Source organism: Monodelphis domestica, chromosome 1 (assembly GCF_027887165.1).
Source record: "Monodelphis domestica isolate mMonDom1 chromosome 1, mMonDom1.pri, whole genome shotgun sequence".
NCBI classification, from domain to species: domain Eukaryota; kingdom Metazoa; phylum Chordata; class Mammalia; order Didelphimorphia; family Didelphidae; genus Monodelphis; species Monodelphis domestica.
The window spans coordinates 87,994,305-88,014,800 of NC_077227.1; the positions used below are offsets into that span (position 1 = coordinate 87,994,305).

A 20,496-nucleotide genomic window follows, 5' to 3' on the forward strand; every position below is an offset into this window, starting at 1 on the left:
CTTGATGTAAGGGAAATTTCCAAATAATTAGGGCTATCCAGAAGTGGATGGGCATTCCTCAGGAAACAAAGGGTCCTCATTCTCTAGAAGTCTTCAGGTAACAGCCAGATGGTCACTGTGAATATTAGAAGAGATTCTTATTAGAGTATGTCATGGACCTGATGGTCTCTGATGTCCCTACAAGCTCTGGAGTTCTGTACATTTTTCATTATACACTGATGAAGGGGATATCCCAGAAGAATATGGAATCTCCTTCCTTTCTTCCTTTTAATAATAGCATAGAAGAGGATTTCCAAAACACTGTGCTAAAATACATAAAGGTTATTCTTTAAGGCTGTTCTAATGCCAAATGAAAATTTTTTCTTAAATAAATCATTAACTAACATGAGATATAAACAGTACACATGTCTCCAGAAATTGTTTTGAACATCTTTAGAAAGCTAAAAAAGCATTTCACTGTTTATAATAGCTGTTAATGCTAGAATTGCAACAGGGGTTATTTTACAAACAGTGGGTATTTTTTTTCCTTCCTTACATATGTGTATACACTTCTCAGTATACCGTCTGTGCCCTTTTCAGGGCTGCTTAAAACAGAAGTGCCAACATTCTCAAGCAATCCAGACTGCAACTTGCCCTAAGAATAGGGAAGGGACACTTTGGCAAAGCTGAGATAATTTGTGCTTCAAAAAGAACAATGGTGTGAATTTACATTGAAAGTAGTTAAACACTTATTATCCTGCAACTTTGAGCAACTAATTTCCTCTTCTCTGTGCCTTAATTACCTTATTTATAAAATGTAGAAGTTGAAGTAGATTCCTTCTAGCCACAAAATCCTAAGAAAACCAGTCTTAGGAAATCTCAAGTTCTATACAAGCACAAGAAATTACAGTAATAATGTAATGCAATTATACTCAACAGTAACAATAAAAAACAATTCCCTTCCCTCAGATGGAACATTTTTTATCTCAAGGGACTATTGCTCCCTTTGAGTGAGAAACATTACATGATTTGCAGTTATGTAAATATATTTAAAACTGTAGAAGCAAATAATCACAATCGCTCATTTGGAAGAGAAAAGGCAAGACATAAAATTTTAAATAGATTTTTTATTAATATCTTTTGTTTTAACATTGCCTAGATTTCACCCTGTATTCCTCTGCCTCCTTTCTCATAGAAAACTGTCCCCAGTTGATCTTTAAGAAGAAAAAGAGGAAAATCAGCAAAAACTGATCAGATATTGAAAAAAAATCTCACATGATGTATAATGTTCTGTACCAATGGACCTCTGCCCCACATCCACAGCTCTGCAGAAGGGGGGAGGTAGGGAAAATCATTTTCTCATATCTGAGAAATGAATATTTAATATTAATTTTTCAGTGAGCTTTCCTCTACATGACCTTCAGCATACCTACAGTGGGCCATTCATTAGCACTTAAAAACATGGTACTGGGAAAACTGATATTTTTTAAACCAGTTTCTGATCAGCAGTATCAGTGTTTTTATTATTATATATACTTAAAATTATATGACAAATATTATGTGTTTCTTAAATAGTTACTGAAAATCCTAAAGTGGTACTGACAATTTTTTCTAATTTTTTCATATATCCTGGTTAAAAATTATTATGTGAGCCTCTGATTCTCTCACATTTCCCCTCTCCTTTCTATAATCTTTATATTGATTCAGAGATGGAATAACACCCTGATAATCAGGTTCAAACCTTTATTTTATAAATAAAGAAACTGAGACACAAAGGGATTATGTGGCTGGTCAAAGGTCACATAAATAATAAGAATCTGAGGTCACATTTGAGCCAAAATGTTTCTGACTCCAAGTTTGCTGCTCAGTACACCATACCAGACATCACCAATGTTCAGCATAATATATTCAGAAGGCTCATCCCTATCTACTTCCTTACTGGCTTATTATACCTTTTGCCCATCTTTGTTAAGGCTTGGGATTCATTTCCTCTTCAACCCTAGTTATAACATGGGGAATTCGTCAATAAATATATTTAGAATGACATAGGTCTGGTACTTGGAACAGTGATTAACCTTGAATTGTTCTGAAAGTACCTGACACTAATTGAAAGATAAACAATTAGGAATCTGGAACAAATTGAACTTTATAGAAACACCCCACAAATCATTTCTACAAAACATGATAGTAAGTAAAATAACACTAGAAGAAAATTGTTTGTGTTGATGGGTAGATATTACATCAGGGTTTCATGACATTAAATTTTCGTTATATGGCATTAATGATGTTTTAATGAAATTGTGACAGCCAGGAAACATTATATGGGATATACCTGCACTAAAATTCCATGCAACATTATTTTTAAAGTGCGGTATTCCCTTAGCAGCCCTTTGTAGTGAGAACAACAAAAGATCAATTCTGAAAGATGATTGCCTATATTTCTTGTTAAGAAGGTCATGTAGTAAATCACAAAAGAGCCTGGCTTTCTCAATTTTATTCTAAAAATTATTTAAAGAGACCATAAGATAGAATAATCACCCAAAAATATTCAACAAGAAACTTCATCGAGCTTCTTCATCCAAGGACTGCATAAAAAAAGAGAAGAGTCAACGAGTATGAACACTTGCAGAGGACCTCAAGGCAGCAACTTGGCAGAGGAAGACTCAGGGAATCAAGAGAATGACCAGAGAGAAGAGAATGAAAGATGTCTGAACAAATATCAGAGTCAAGTACCAGGGATCCATAATCAGAATCACAAAACTTGGCAACCACCATTGCTTCCAAGTAGAGAACTTGGATCATGACGTAATAGAAGGAAAAGACAAAGACTTAAGAGCAAAAATGAAGACAAAGCTAAGTATACTCTTACAAAAGAAAAATGGATCTTTAATAGAGTATTTCCAAGTGGTCTTTTCCAAAAATATTTTATTTTCCTAGTTACATGTAACAATAGTTTTTAACCCACATCTGCTGGAATTATAAGTTCCAAATTGTATTCTTTCTTCCCTCCTTCCTTTTCCTCCTTGAGATGGTAAGCAATTTGATCTGGGTTATGCATGTATGAACATGTCAAATATGTTTCCATATTGGTTAAGTGGTGAGAGAATACTCATCAAATATAAACCCCAAAATAAACATGCACACAACTAAAATAAAGGGTGAAAAGTAGTATGTTTACATCTGTGTTCAGACTCGTTCAGTTCTTTCTATGGAGGTGGATAGCATTCTTTGTCATATCTGTTAGAATTTTCTTGGATCATTTAGAATAACTAAGTCTTTCATAGTTGAGCATTATATAACATTGCTCAACTGTGCAATGTGGTCATTTACAGCTATATATTAAATACCAAATCTATTCCATTAATCTATCATTCTATTTTTTAGCTAGCACCAGATTATTTTGATGATTATGGCTTTTGAGATCTGGTATGGCTAGGTCATTTTCACATTATTTTTTTCATTAATTCCCTTGATATACTTAACCTTTTGTTCTTTCAGATAAATTTTGTTATTAATTTTTCCAGCTCTATAAACTATTCCTGGTTAATTTGATGTGTTACTTGAATAAGTAAATTCATTTGGGTAGAATTGTCATTGTTACTTTAGTTTAGCCTAGCTATGTGCAATTAACATTTTCCAATTATTTAGATCTGATTTTATTTGTGTGAAAAGTATTTTGTAATTGTGTCTTGTCAAGTATTCTCTAGGTATTTTATATTGTCTAGAGTTATCTCTAAATGTAACTTTTCTTTCTATATCTTGCTACTGAACTTTGTTGGTAATATATAGAAATGCTGGTGACTCATGTGGGTTAATTTTGTATCCTGTAACTTTGCTAGTTATTATTTCAACTAGTTTTTTAGTTGGTTCTCTAGGATTCTTTAAGCGTACCATCATATCATTTGCAAAGAGTGATGGTTTAGTTTCCATATTGCCTACTTTAATTCCTTTTATGTCCTTTTCTTCCATTGCTCTACCTAGCATTTCTAGTAATATACTGAATAGTTAAAGTGATAGTGGGCAACCTCGTTTCACTTTTGATCGTACTGAGGTTTCTAGTTTATATCCATTACAAATAATACCTTTTGATGGCTTTAGATAGATATTACGTATCATTTTAAGTTCAGACCCATTTATTCCTAAACTCTCTAGTCTTTTTTTAATAGGAACGCGTGTTGTATTTTGTCTAAAGTTTTATTCTGCATATATTGATATAGTCATGTGATTTCTGTTGGTGTTATTACTGATAGGGTCAATTGTGCTGATAGTTTTTCTAATATTGAACCAGCCCTGCATTCCTGATAAAATCCTCCCTGGTCATAGTGAATCATATATTGCCGTGGTCTCTTTGCTAGCATTTTATTTAAAATTTTTTCATCTATATTCATTAAGGAAATTGGTCCATAATTTTCTTTCTCTGTAGTATACCAGGTTTAGACATCATAATCATATTTGTGTCATAAAAAGAATTTGGTAGAACTCCTTCTTTGCCTATTTTTCCAAATATTTTATAGGGTATTAGGATTAATTATTCTTTAAATGTTTGGTAGAATTTGTTAGTGAATCCATCTGACAGAGGATTTTTTTTTCTCAGAGAGTTCACTGATTTCTTGTTTAGTATCTTTTACTGAGATGGAGTTATGTAAATATTCTATTTCTTCTTCTGTTAATCTGGGCAATTTGTATTTTTACAAACATTCATCCATTTCCTTTAGATTGTCAAATATTTTGCCATATGATCCAGCAAAATTGATCCTAATGATTGTCTTAATTTTCTCTTTATTAGTGGTAAATTAATTATTTGCTTTTGATACTGGTAATCTGATTTTCTTCTTGCTTTTTAAAATCAAATTAAGCAATGGTCTATCTATTTTATTTGTTGTGTTTTTTCCCATAAAACCAACTCCTGGTCTTATTTATTAGTTCTCTGGTTTTCTTAACTTTCAATTTTATTAATTGCTCCTTTGATCTTCAAGATTTCTAAATTGATCTTCAATTCGAGATTTTTAATTTTATCTTTTTCTAGTATTTTTAGTTGCATAGTCAAGCATATAGAGATATAAATTTTCTTCTAAATATTGCTTTAACTGGATCCCAAAGAGCTTGATACATTGTCTCATTGTTGTCAGTTTCTTCAATTAAATCACTGATTGTTTCTATGATTTGGTTTTATCCATCCATTTTTTAGAAATCAATTAGTTTCCAATTAATTTTTAATCTGTCTTTTCATAGCTCCTTACCAATTATAATTGTATTACATTATGATCTGAAAAGAACACATCTATTATTTCTGTGTTTTTGGTGAGGTTTTTAATGCCCTAGTACATGGTTGATTTTTGTATAGGTTTCATGTATAGGTAAGAATAAGGTATATTCATTTTTTCTCCATTCAGCTTTTTTCCAGAGATATATTAAATATGCCTTTTCTAAAATTCCATTTACCTCCTTAACTTCTTTCTTATTTATTTTTTGTTTTATTTATCTAGGTCTGAGAGGAGAAAGCTGAGGTCCCCCTCCAGTATAGTTTTACTGTCTCTTTCTTCCTATAGCCTAATTAATTTCTCCTTTAAAAAAGGTAGATCTTATGCCTTTTAATGCATATATATTTAGCATTGATATTACTTAATTGTCTATGGTACCTTTTATCAGGATGCAATTTCCTTCTTTATCTTTTTTAATTAGATCTATTTTTCTTAAGCTTTGTATGAAATCATAAAGGGTATCTCAGCTTTTTTTTTTCTACCTGAAGCATAATATATTTTACTCTAACTCCTTTCATTTAATCTGTGTGTGTCTCCCTGCTCCAAATGTGTTTCTTGTCATCAACACATAGTAGGATTCTGGCTTTTAATCTACTCTACTATCTACTTCCATTTTATGAGTGAATTCATTCCATTCACATTCACAGTTATAATTACTATGTATATACTGTGTATATCTCTTCTATCTCATTTCTCCCTTTTGATCCTGCTGTTTCTCTCTTTCACATTGTTTGTCCTCACAAGTGTTTTGTTCTAACCACCACCACTCCCAAATACCCTCCCCTCAATTAAACACTTCTTTTTCTTATTCCCATCCTACATCCCTTAAGGTAAATTACATTTCTATATCCAATTGAATATGGATGTTATTCCCTTTCTGAGTCAATTCTGATGAGAGTAATGTTTAAGCATTGCTTTTCATTACCCTTATCCTCCTCTCCATTGAAATAGATTTTTCACATCTCTTCAGGAAAGATAATTTAGCCCATGAAACCTTTTCCTTCCCTTTTCTGTCAGTCCAATCCTCTTTTTTACCCCTCATTTTTTTATATCTTGTCATCAGAGTCAACTTATTCTTGTATCCTCCATCTATGTATATTCCTTTTAATTGCCCTAAAATGGTAAAATTATTGAAATATAAGTATCATAACAAATACAGCAATATAATCAGTTTGATTTTACTGAATCCCTTAAGTTTCTCCTTTCTGTTTACCTTTATACGATTTTCTCAAGTCTTGTCTCTTTTTTCAGGTCCAGTGATATAATATGTAGGCTTTTTTATAATCATAGATTTTATCTAGTCCAATCATTTTTTAATTTTCTACCTGGATGTATTTTCCATGTTAGCTGTTTTTACAATAAGATATTTCTGATTTTCTTCCATTTTTTTCATTCTTTTGGTTTTTGTTCTATTATTTCTTGAAGTCTTACAGTGTGATTAGGTTTCTCTTGCCTATGTCTAATTTTTAGGAAATTGTTTTCTGTAATGAGCTTTTAAATCTCCTTTTCAATTTGGCCAACTTCATTTTTTTAGAAACTCATTTATTCAATGGATTTTAATGCTTCTTTTTCCATTTGACCAGTTCTTCCTTTTAAGAATTCTTTTCAGTTGATGCCTTTTCTTTACATATGAGGTCAATTTTGTCTTTTTCTTCTTGCATACTTTTATTTCTTTTCCCCATTTCCCTCTGCTTCTCTTATTTGATTTTTGAAATCTTTTTTAAACTCTTCCAAAGCCTGAGACAATTGTATAGTTTTCTTTAAAGATTTTCTTGTAGTTGCTTTGATCTTATTGTCCCCTTTTGAGTTTGTGCCTTGCTCTTCCTTGTTTCTCTAATACTTTTCTATGGTTATATAGGCTGTTTGCTCATTTTCCTAACCTTTTTCTTGTCTTGTATTTTTATCTTAAAGGTGGGTTCTGTTCTCAGGGCAGAAGAGGAACTCTCTTAAACTTCAGTATTTTCTTGAAACTACCCTCTGATCTGAGTGTCTGAAAATTTCAGTTCTTATAAGGTAGTATGATAGCCTGTGGGCTAAAAGCTCTGGAGACTGCCTCCCACTGCTGGTTCAGTTTCCCTCTGGGCTTACCATTGGCTTACAGGGCCTGACATACTCTCAGGAGTCAGGGCATCAAAGGCAGCTTGTACTTATGCTCAGGGGCCTTACCATAGGCTTGTACTTGTCAGGAGCACTGTGGATTGCCTTGTGCTGAGGGGCAGGGCCTCACTGCAGAATTGCTCTGGGGTTCAGGACACCCTGGGTTTTTTTTCTGGGGCTTAGAGTTTGAGGATATAGACATTGAGATGCTCTGCTGGTGGATTAGGCGGAGTCTTAGGCTCTTTCTTCTGGTCTAGGCCCAGATTCAGAACCTCAAGCAGCTGGGGTAGGGGCCCTTGCTGTTGGCCTATGAGAGTTCCTTGATGCAACTTTATTGTAGACCATGCTCCCTTCTCACCTCTATGAAATAGAACTTCTCTCTCTACCTTCTAAGTTGTCTTCTATAAGCAAATCGCTTAACCACATCATTTTGTTGTTTCTGACACTCTACTATTTTTTGAAGCTTTATTTTAAAGTTGGTTGAAGGAGGTTTTCAGAAATATTTGGACTTTCTATTCCTCCACTCCACCATCTTGACCATCTTGACTGCCTCCCAAGTATCCGCGATGTAGTAAATAGATCTGAGTATTTTCATTGAAAACACAAAAGGTCAAGAAACATGTTGAAAAATAAATACATTTGATCATTCAGAAGGGACTATGATGATGAAGTATTTGTACTCATTGTGAGGAAAGCAACAAAATTTTACCTCAAGATCCTAATGTCATTAAGAAGCATAAATGAAGCATAAGAAAGGAATCCTGGGGGCAGACTTGTTATATTTTTATGATATTATGAGAAAAAGAATATATTTGGGAAGAAAGAGGAAGAAACAGGGTAAAACTTTATCTGAAATAACTGAGGTGTCTGGGATGTCAAAATAAGCATAGAGGAAGAAGTGGGGGCAAGGGTTTACTCATGAACATCACTTTTATCCTAACTGGACAAAGGAGGGTTGAATAAACACATAAAGACACGTTCATACACACACACACACACACACACACACACACACACACACACAAATTTGACTTAGAAGTACACAATGTGGAATCAGGAAGGGGCAAAAAGAGGGAAGAAGATTAAGAGGAATGGTATATTCAGGGAGACATAAGTCATAAAAAAAGAAAGACTATTTTCAGAAGATGTATTGTGAGGGAGAAATACAAAGAAATAAAGAAGAACTAGAACCTATGATCTAGGACTGAGTGAGGAGAAAAAAAATATGTGATGAAGCAAAAGTTAATTGAATGAAATATTGATAACTAGTATTGAAAGCATATCTTCTTACAACACCAGTATTTGGGGCAAAGGGGTGAGGAGGAAGATGGAACAAAGAGAAGTAAAGTATAAAAGAGAAATAGAAGGGAAATAGAAAAGTAACAATAAAAACTTTGAATGCAAATTGAATGAACTAACCCATAAAACATAAAAAGAGAGAAAATTAAATTACAAATCAGAATTCAACATATCTTTTTTTATAATAAGAAACACTTGAAACAGAAAAATTCACATATGGTTAAAATAGAGGTTGAAGAAAACTATATTATGTGCATATTTCTGTAATCTTTAATTCCTTCAGATAACTTTCATATCAGTCCCATAACATTCTAACAATTGTTTCCCTTTTGCACAAATTTATCTATATACAGTTGGTCCATAATCTAGCTTCTTTACTTGTCTTTGCTTTCCTCAACACCAATTCCACCAACATCATCCCCTATAAGCTCATCCAGAACTGTGATCTTTGGGTCCAAGTGGTAATTCCACTGTTCTTGATGATGAAAACAGTTCATTATAGTAATTTTTATAGTTCTTAATTTTTCTTCTTATTTTTATATGTTATGTTTAAATGCCATTGAGTTGGTTTCCTTAGTTGGATCAAAAACTATTTAGTACTAGTTTAAAAGCTTGATACATAGGTCAATGGAACTTTTTTTATAAGCAAAAATTGGAAACAATTGAAATGAAAAGCAAATAGTTTAATAAATCCAAGGATATCAACTTCTATGGAAGATTCCCTAATTGACAAGAAGTGCTGCATCAATTGGAAATAGTCTGGCAAAAAAAATAATAACCATAGACATGCATCATACCAAATATACCATAATTAAGTTCCAAATGTATAAGTAACAAATACAGAAAGTGACATGATTTTTTTTTAATCTAGAGAAAAATGGATAGAAATGCCTTTTCTAAGTCTGGGTATTGGAAGAATTCTTTATCCACCATGAGACCAAAGATAAAAGGATACATGAAACATCTATACTTTCTATGTACCAATTATTGTATTAAGCAGAGGAGGTTATAAAATGTAAAACAGAATATTTTGGTTATATTAAAAAGAGAAGTTTTTGTATAAATAAAAGCAATATGAGATAAGAAAGTAGACTGATTTGGTGAGAAAGTGCATCAAATCACTCTAAGAGTCTGATATCTGAAATATATAAGGTGAACATAAATATTAGACTCAGATTCAATCATTTCTCAAAAAAATGAAAATAAACAAAAATCATATAAAAGTTTGTTGTAAATCACTAAGAAATATAAATTAATGAAATTCTGCAGTTTTACCTCATATTCATCAAACTAATCAAAGTTGAAAAGACTGTAGGAAAACACAAAGAGATACCTTGCTGCTATATATATGAATTAGTCCATCCATTCTGGAAAACAAATTAGAATTGTGTGAGAAAGGAAAATAAAAAGTTTAAAAAGTGACTTACAATATCCAAACAGAAATCGCATCACCAAGCATATATTTTTCAACAAGGTCAAAACAGAAATAATTACCAAAATGTTTGAAATAATGAATGTAAGGAATGCAGGAGCAATTCATATGACTATCAACTGATGGAGAAACAAGAAAACAATATATGAAATGACCACAAGATAACTTGAAAGGCAAATCCAATGAAACTGAATGCTATGGAATAACAACGATGAAAATGGACCTCCCTACTTTCATTAGAGAGATGAGATATCATGGATCTATTTTACATGATTATTAGAGGTCATCAAAATGTCCATTGGTTACATAAACTATTTTCCTCTTCTCTTTATAAAATAAAGCTCATTTGGGAAAGCAAATAACACAAGGTGTTTTCATTAATGTATATGATGTAAAAATAAAAGGTGTCAAAAAAACATTTAAAATAAAATACCTAAAATGAGAAGGTTGGACAAACTGATAGGATGTCTATATAAATGAAGAAATAGCCATGCCTATTTTTAAAAATCAAGCAGCTTCTGTACAATAGTGTATTTTAAAGATAGCTACATAAAAGCACTCAGAAAGGATATTTGCCTGGCAATAGCTACCAGTTTCCAGTTACCATAACCAGTAATTTCGGTGACACTGTTACTGTGTTTGACACTAAATGACCCCTAGGAAATAGCACCATCTCAAAGAGATTAATCAAGGAGTTGGTGCCTGCTGATTTTGAGGAGCCATCAAACACATGTGGAAGAAAGATTCCACTGAATTTAGTATCAATTGTTTGTCTTCTAAGTTTTTATGGTGGCACAAAAAAAGGTCAAATCACTCCCAATATTCCCTAAGTCCTGTCAATTTATTGAGAAACTTTTGTAACAGCTGGAAACCTTTTTCTCTTGATGTTAGATGGAGAAATGAAGGAGGAAAAATACTATAAGTATAAGAGAACATTTCTGCCATTGTATTTGTTTTTCTCCTTATTTTTAGGTCATTAATAATTTTTTGTTTTAGAATTTTTTAACAGTGTCATGATGACTCTTACACTGAATTCTGATTTAAAGTATAAAAAGGTCTGAAAAGAATGTTTGTCCTGGAAAAGTTAAACATGAATGTTATTAGTGGCAAGTGAACTTGCCCCATCATCTTCCTTTCATTTTTTTTATCATATTTAACAATATTTTAATAAGAAGGAATACTTTTGTACTAGGCTAAGTGCAAAAGACAAAGACCATTTATTTATTTATTTTGAGTAAATGGACATAACAGAGAAAAGAATGTGAAAATAGTAGAACTCTTTGTGATCCTGCTTATTTGGCCTGATTTTCTGTTTTTGTCCCAAGTTTCATTCACATGTAAATCTAAAAGGATTATAAAAATGCCTTTTTCTCAGCCTCCACCCAGTTCCTAAGTGAAGTTTTGGTCAAAATCCTTGAAAACAATTTTTTTAAGTTTTAAAATGAATTTTCTAAAGCCAAATTAATTATCTTGGACCAAGAATTAGAGCCGATACCAAAGAAAGACAAGAAAAAAATGACTTAATTTGAGCCTGAATCATTACTTTCTACTGACTATTTGGCTACCTCACTGGGTGTGGTAGCTTATATTCCTTGTAGACAAGGATTGGAACTAGACCAGTAATTTAATCGATAGAGTATAAAGATGGAACAAGGTACAGGGGATAAGAAGGGTTGGTAACAGGGAATGGAGGAGTTTAAGGGACAGAGGGAATATGGAGACTGGTGAGGTAAAAAGGAGAGGTTGTAATGAGGAAGAGAGGAGGAGAAGGGACAGAGGTACCCACTGGGGCTGAGAGACTATCTTTTTAATTTCCTCTCACTCAACCCATAAGAGAGGTACCCCTGGGTAAGGATTAGGTTAAGAATTTAACGACCAGTCAGTGTTTTGAGTGACTTCTAGGGAATAATGGAGTTTACTCCTCAAGGCTTGACTGGTAGTTGAACCCTAGAAAAAGTCCCCCTTTTCTGGTGGGCAGACTTTCACTGTTGGCTTTCATTGTATAGCCTAGACTAAGGGCTAGCTTAACCCCCAGCCTCTTTTTCTTCGTTCTCCCTTCAATATGAAACAGACTATGATCTTCTATTTGTCAAGTAGTTTAATAATTATAGTAAATCAAGAAAGGGAATAGGTAAGTGGGAATAGAAGACCCTTGCTTCTTCTTCAACTGAGCCAAGATGGCTCAACTTCAGCTTATCTATCTTCTTCTTAGCTCATCACTATCTCTATGCCAACTAAAAAAAAGGCACGTGTCCTTCTTGGGAAGGTCAAGGGATGGAAATGATCTTCAAAGTGACCCTGAAGTTAAGGGATAAGGCCATTTCTTCCAGGATGTCTTCCATCATGTCTTCCAGGATTGTCCCAGGTCATTGCATTGCTGAAAATAGCGAAGTTTTCACAGTTGATCATCGTACAATATTGATGTTACTGTGTACAATGTTCTCCCAGTTCTGACTATTTTACTCTGCATCAGTTCCTGCATTTCTTTTCAGCTTTTTCTGAAATCACCACACTTATCATTTCTATAGCACAACAGTATTCCATCTAGGTGTCTACCTGGAGTCAGTAAGACATGAGTTCAAATCCATTCTCAGATAACTTACTAGCTGTGTGACCATGAGAAAAATCACTTAACCTCAGTTTGCCTCAGTTTCATCTCTGTAAAATGAAGATAATGAGAGTACTAATCTCACAGCATTGTGAGAATCAGATGAGTTGATATTTTTAAAGAATGTTGCATAGTTCCTGGCACATAGTAGGCATTAGATAAGTTTCTTTTCTTCCTCCCTTCCACCAAACCTCCACCCACTTCCATGGCTATCTCTCTACCCAATATAGCACACCTGCTTCTCAAATACAGAATACATATAAAAATAAATAATTTCTGGGGCAGGCAGCAACAAAAGATGACAAATAATCTGATTTGATTGACATTTGTGTAATACTAATGGGTCCTCAATCTTTTCCGCTCCCTCCTTGATTTAGTTGAAATATCTAGGGGGCATCTGAGTAGCTCAGTGGATTGAGAGACAGTCCTAAATATGGGAGATCCTGAATTTAAATCTGACCTCAGATACTTCCCAGCTGTGTGACCCTAAAACAAGTCACTTAACCCCTGTTGCCTAGCCCTAACCACACTTCTGCCATGGAACCAATACACAGAACTGATTCTGAAATGGAAGGTAAGGGTTTAAAAAAAATACCTGGAATTTCCATGATTGTGTAAATTATTTAATTATACTTACATGGCAGAATAAGGGGAAATAGTACAAGAAAAGCCTAGAAAGGTAGATGATAGAGGGCCTTGAATGCTAGACAAGGAAGTTTGGAATGTGGACGCAATTGGATGATTTGGGGCATGAGGGTAACTTAATCAAAACTGCATGGCCAGAATGTTGATCTGACAGCAGCCTAATAGAAGAGCTTGAAGGGTGAGGCTAGAGGCAGAAAGCTGGAGTCCTGTAATAATCCTGGCTGGAGATAATGATGACCTGAATTATTGAACTAATAATCCACCCATTAGTCATTCATCTCCCTCAGAACTGCTGTTTTTGTTCTCATTTGATCTTGTTGCTGCTGAACTTAATTGAATCAATCTGTCCATGTGTATTCATTGGGTGGAAACTTCTCCCTCTGCCCCTAAAGGGAATAATATAGCTCAGTGACTTCTAGCTGTGTCACTAGGTGAAACATTCTGGGGCCAAAAAGGCTATTCTTAATTCATCTTTTGAATACTACTAACCTCAGTTTGTGAGTTTATCAGCTACTTGAGAAGTATCCTTCTAATGAAGATATAGGTAGTCCTGTGTTTAAGAATGGAGGGGGAAGCCAGAAATCAGAGCAGAGAGATGGAAGGATATTCCTTTCCAGAGGCAAAGGAAATGTGTGATATAGTGGAAACAATATTGGATTTGAAATTGGTAGACCAGGATACAAAATTCAGTTCTGCCACTAACTCATATGAGCTTAGGTGAATCATTTTCTCTCTAGACTCATTTTCTTTGCCAAACAAAATATCTTCGGATCATCACCATCTTCGTCATCATTTATAAACTGCTTTAAGGGCTAAAAAGCACTTAACAAATATCTTATATTATAATTGTATTATATTACAATGTTATGTTATGATATATCATTATATTAAATTATATTGTTACATTATATTACATTATATCATTATATTATATTGTATTGTATTGTGTTGTATTGTGTATAATGGAAATCATATTAAAAGACTAATATATATTAATTTAAGGTCACCAAGGAATTCAGCTATGTAATTCCTAAATGAAAACTCAAGTCAGCAGTCAACCTTTTATGGAGTTTTCTTTTTTAATTACTAACAGGAGGAAGAAAGGTATTAGAAAGAGAGAGAGAGAGAGAGGGGGGGGGAGAAGGGAATAGGGCTTAAATACCCCCTCTGCTTAGGCTGGGCCAAAGACCCAAGGCCTTGGATAGCCGAGGCAAAGAAAAGAGATCAGTCCCTATCACTCATGTGACCAAAATGGAGAAACAGTCTGAGGGCCTCCACTCCAAGCACCAGGCTCCAACAACCACCTCTCCTTCACACAGGAAGTCTCCTCAGCTGTCCTCTACCTCACTTCCTGTGTCTCCCCTGTGCCAATGGTGGCTCTAGCTTAACCCAGGACCCCCCAGAGGTCTGTCCCCCTTGCACATGTCTGTTGAAGGTCATATTCTCAAATAATTAAATCTTGAGCTTTGCTGCAGCCTAAATCCTATTACCCTGATTAGGGTGGAGATTGTAGTTTCCAAGACCTGATTCTGTCATTCCAAGTATCTCTATTGTTATTGATCAGGAAATAGCTAAATCCCATCCTCTAAAGAATGGTTTGAACAGGGTTGAGTAGTTTTGAAATTCACAATTGACTGTATTGTATTATATTCTAGCACTCTCTCTTCTGTGCCACCTAGATAGTTGAACTAGGTGATCTCAAAGCAATGTTCCAGTTTCGGCATTCAAAGAGACTATTATTATTCTAGACTACATAAAGAACTATCAACACAAGGCTGTTCTGAACTCTGAAGTACCATTTCCCATCCCCCCATTTATCCACATCATAATCCACAAGTGTTGGGTCTCTGCAAAATGGAAATGATGACAGCACCTCTTACAAGGTTCTGTGTAAAGATCAAATAAGAAATTAGTTAAATGGCTCTACAAACCTAAAAGCATCATATAAATGTTATTAGAATTACTGATGGTGACTCAGTTCTGGGTGAACCATCAGCAGAAGGTCATTTTCCTCTCCCCAAGTCCATGGGCATTTCAGGTGGAGAGAATAGATGGCCAGAATCTATCAAGATGCAAATGTAGCTATGAGAAAATAGCATTAAAATTAAATTTAAGATTCCAGGTTCTCAGTTTCCATAGAGTTGATTAATAATCACTTGAAATAAAGAAAGCAAATAGCTAGTCTGAAAAATAAAAAGGGCATCTCACAATCAGCAATCTGCAACAGAGTTGATTTTTTTTCTCCAAAAGCCTTTCCCTCTTTCTAATTTCTTCTTCTTGAAGCTTACTTCTCTTGAAGCCACTAGGGTAGCATCTCCCATAGAGACTAGCTACCACTCACTCTCTGAGCTAACTCATTCATTTAACCTGCCCTGACACTAGTAGATCAGGGGTTCTTAGAGATTCAAAGATGGACCAAATGCATGTAAAGGAAGTAAGTTATTTAACTTCATCATGTCCCAGTCAACTCAAAAAATTTTAGAGAAAGTATGGATCTGCATAAGAAAAGGAATATGGCACAGGGATATAAAATAAATATATATGTATATTTACATGTGCCTATATGTGTGTGGAGGGAAGGATATTGTGATATTGCATAATGTGATTTAGCCTGGGTCCCCTAAGTTCACCTCTTCTTGGAGCAAGAGGATAATGAAAAGAAATCCTGTTGTTAGATGGAGAGCTTTCTATCTGCATTAAAAAGTGATTTTTCTCTTTGAAGATTTGAAACCAAAGTGCTAATGATACTTTTTCACTGACAGAGTCCTTTGCCCATTCAGTGGTAAGTAAGTAAGAATCAAGATTGTTTATCAAGGAGCAAGTTTGGAGACAGATATTATTCTGGGAGGCAGAGAAGCAGAGAGGAGGTAAAAAGAAGCTGGCAGAAGGCAAGATTTCAACTTCAACTGGCAAGAACTGAAAATGAGAAACCCTGCCTACATCCTTGAGATCCCAAGAGGACTGGATCCAGAAGGAAAGGGCTCACTCAGGGCAATTTGCTTGCAACAGTCCTTTTAATTAGAAACCATTTACTTCCTTTGCTTGGGTGGGAAGTCCCACATATTTCTTGTTACAGCAAATTTAAAGTCCATCTCCCTAGTATATTCCATTGATCTACCTCACATTTAACTAATACTAGACAATTTTGAGGACTGCCACTTCATAATATAGTTTGAGGTATGGAAGCACTATTTCCCCATCATTTTTACATATTCATTATTTCCCTGCATATTCTAGGTATTCATTTTTTAAAATAAATTTTATTATTATTTTATTGTGTACTGTTCACATTTTGGAGGTCCTTTTTACTACTTTGCAGTTTTGCTTAATTGAGTTAGACTCCTTTTGTATGATTTTTGGAAGAAGTAGAAAAGAAATATGGCCACAATAATCACATACATATGATTTACATATATGCACTTTCAAATATATAATTTCATAAGAAACTTATATTCATCTTAGCATGTTAGATCAGCACTCTAATTATTATCCCTATTTTATTTGTGAGGAAGCTGAGGCTTAAAATGTTTGTGACCTGACTGCCTAAAGTCATAAAGTTGATAAGTGGCAGAGCTGAGTCTAGAATACAAGTCTATTTTACAGACCATAGTTTTTTTTTCTATTGTGCTATTCAGCTTAAAAAAAAGATAATTAATAATGTCACTTGGTTTTCCAGCCTACCCTGGAGCATTTTGAATCAGGTTCTCCTAATTCGTAGAGAAAATGTTAAGAGAATGTTACAGAACTGAATAAGAGATGGATATGTTGTGTCCCAGGTTGCAATAACCTTTGACAAGCACTTTAGTTTTGCAAAAAGCATTTTCTCTCCATCATCTCATTTTATCCTCATAATAAAAATGCCTGTGATATAAGAAGACCAGATATAGTTATATTTCTTTTCCAGATGGAGAAACTGAAGCACAAAGAATTAAAATTCATTTAACCTCCAAGACCCATAGCCAATCAGTAGTAGAATTGGAAGAAGAAACTGGGGAGAGGGGGGACCTCAATTCTACTAAATCCTCTAGAGGACTATTTCTCTTACTAGAAAATGCTACTACATGTATATATTTGTGTATGTAATCAGAAAAAGAAAAAAGAAGAGGAAAGGAAAAGAGAGAAAGAAAGAGAGAGAGAGAGAAAGAAAGAAAGAAAGAAAGAAAGAAAGAAAGAAAGAAAGAAAGAAAGAAAGAAAGAAAGAAAGAAAGAAAGAAAGAAAGAAAGAAAGAAAGAAAGAAAGAAAGAAAGAAAGAAAGAAAGAAAGAAAGAAAGAAAGAAAGAAAGAAAGAAAGAAAGAAAGAAAGAAAGAAAGAAAGGAAGGAAGGAAGGAAGGAAGGAAGGAAGGAAGGAAGGAAGGAAGGAAGGAAGGAAGGAAGGAAGGAAGGAAGGAAGGAAGGAAGGAAAGGAAAGGAAAGGGTTATCATTTCAGAGAGCATTTTAGGCATGGAGAACAACCAAAGAAATTCCTAGAATCTAGAGATAGAGTATATTGACCATGGGATAGCAAGTAGGCCAGTATCACTAGATCCAAGAATAATTGGTAGGGGGTGGAGGGGTTAAGGTGTAAGAAGATTGGGGAAATGGCCAGAAAGATGGAGTTGGTTTAAAGTCTTTGGACACCGAACAGAAGATTTTGTATTTGATCCTAAAGCTAATAGGGAACCACTGGAATTTCTTGAATAAGATAACGATAAGATTAGATCTGCACTTTAGAAAAATAATTTTAATTGCTGAATGGTGAATGAATTGCAATGGGGAGAGACTTGAAGCAAGCCGATCCATAATAAAAATTGTGTAATGCAATAATCTATTCATGAGCAGATAAGGGTCTACACTAGGTGACAAGTGTTAGAAAAGAGAAGGGGGCACATTTGAGAGATGTTTCAGTGGTGAAACCAACAGGCCTTGATAACATATTTGATGTGGGGGTGGGGGGAGAAATACTGAGGAGTTGTGACTGACACATGGGTTTTGAGCCTGAGGGATTGTAAAGATAATATTACCCTTGAACATAATAGATAAGCTAGGAATGGGAGGAAGGATGGTTTAGGAGAGAAATACTAAGTTCAGTTTGGGACATGTTGAGTTTAAAATATCTAACTGGACATCCAATTCAAAAGGTCTGAAAGGCAGATAGAGGTATGAGATTAGAGGTCAGCATGGAGGTTGGGGCAGGATAGATAAATCTGAAAATCATCATCATAGTAATTAAATCCAAAGGAGTTGATGACAATCACCAAAGTGAAATAGTGTAGAAAGAAGAGTGCTCAGAACAGCACCCCAAGAGACACCTGTGGTTAGAAGGAAGCACCTGAATGATGATCCAGTGGAGATTTCTCTTTACTAAATCTTTGAAATCTATGCTTTCAAATACACTCAAGTATTACAATCTATGTTATAGGCTTCTTAATTTTGTTTCTATATTCTTAAAAATTTTACTGTAGTCCACACCAAACCCTTAATTAGAGTGTTTACTTTGAGTTCTTGATAAGAAAAGCTCATTTTTCTTTAATAATATAGCTTTCATTAATATAACACTTTAATATAATACATTATTTTATGTTATTATATGTTACATAATTATATATAATGCAAATTGCATTATATGTATCTTAATGCTTTTTGTTTTACAAAGAGCTTTTTACCTATCATGTATGTAGTACAGGGTTTGTACTCCTCCCCATTTATAGATATAAACATTTGAGAATCTGAGAAAAGATAACTTTCTTAAGGCTATCTATCTACAGAGAGAGGATGGAGCTAGATCTTAAGTGCAGGTGTCTTATATAAGTCCAGTATTATAACCTGGTGCTGTTTGCAAAACTTCCCTCCTCCCCCTGTCAAAGCAGTAAATACCACTTTGAGAAGTTCTATTTCTGGATGTCCTCAAAAGAAATAGTTAATCTTGAAGCACTTAATGAATCCAAATGAATAAGGAAAAAGAACTGGGCTGGCTATACTGAAGCCACATTTACCATTTTATCATTTACACACATATACCTGCTTGCAGAAGAAAAATCCTAATAATTTTATATAATTTAATGGTTTTTGAAGGAAATAGTGTCTATCACTGGAAAATTTACATATCGATAACTAAATACAACTTCCCCCCTTCCCCTTTAGACTTAAGGAAATGTATCCCCTTACTTTATAATCACAGTACACATGACAAAAGGACACAGCACAAGCAGGACTATTCCATGGTTGTGTGGGTGTTTTACATATATATATATATATTTTTTTTTAATATATGCCATACTGGTTTTTCTTTCCAGACAGGCAGGCATGATGATTCTGGACACGTGGCTCTGAGGAACATCAGTTTAGCTGCTGATTCTTCTACAGAAGTAAAAAAACAACAGTGAGTTGAACCAATTGCATCTCACAAAACATACCAAAAGAATGAAGTGTAGGAGGGTGCTTTTGATCAGCTCCCCAAGTGTTTGTCTGCCAATGCAACTGCTTGCTAACACATAGTGGAGAAAGTCACTTCAGGACTACAACTGTGGATAAATAAAATAATCTTTTCATGTCTTATTGCCCGTCAATGGAGATTTCTATTCAGGTTGGTGGGATGCTGTCTGAAAAAAATTATGATAGAAATGACGAGTGAGAAATTGAATGATTTGATGGTAAGGATAGTGGACTGGGGGGCCATCTGCCATTAACTGCTATGTGACCCCAAGATGAGTTGCCTTTTTTGAGTGTCCCTTTCCTCATTCAGTAAAGGGGAGGAAAGAACAAATGAACTAGAGTTTCTAATGCTTTTCAGGCTATAAACTAATTTTAGCCCCCCCCCCCCCCCAACAAACAAAAAAACAGTGCCATGTTGGCAAGATGAGAAATGGATCAATTAGTCAGGGAGTGGAGCAAGAGAAGGGCAGAGGCAGGGGAGGTAGAACATTTGTCTGCTATTTAAATTAGTTATTTTCCCAACACATGGAAGGCATGAGTATTTGGGGTGATGAATATATTGTGGGTGAGATCATTGTGTTTTTGATCAGGCAGTATGTAAGAGGACTTAAAATTTAGAGGGATACAAAGAATAATTAAGGAAATGTGAAGCCATCAGTTTCTCACTCCTTACCACAGCCCTAGCTGGCTGCTAAGAAGGCAGATGGGCAATCAACAACAATAATTGGAATTTAGAGTGTAATGATGAATTGATAAAACAA

General features: G+C 34.5%; 1 protein-coding gene across 1 annotated transcript in view; it reads left to right on the forward strand.

Moving 5' to 3' along the window:
• The window catches only part of CPXM2 (carboxypeptidase X, M14 family member 2), a 294,314-nt gene extending 274,459 nt beyond the window's left edge, over window positions 1-19,855 (forward strand). The window contains exon 14 of the mRNA XM_007478849.3: window positions 19,597-19,855. Coding sequence (XP_007478911.1) covers window positions 19,597-19,610 — 14 coding nt within the window. The 3' untranslated portion in view covers window positions 19,611-19,855. The remainder of the gene's footprint in view (window positions 1-19,596) is intronic.
• Window positions 19,856-20,496: the final 641 nt, after the last annotated feature.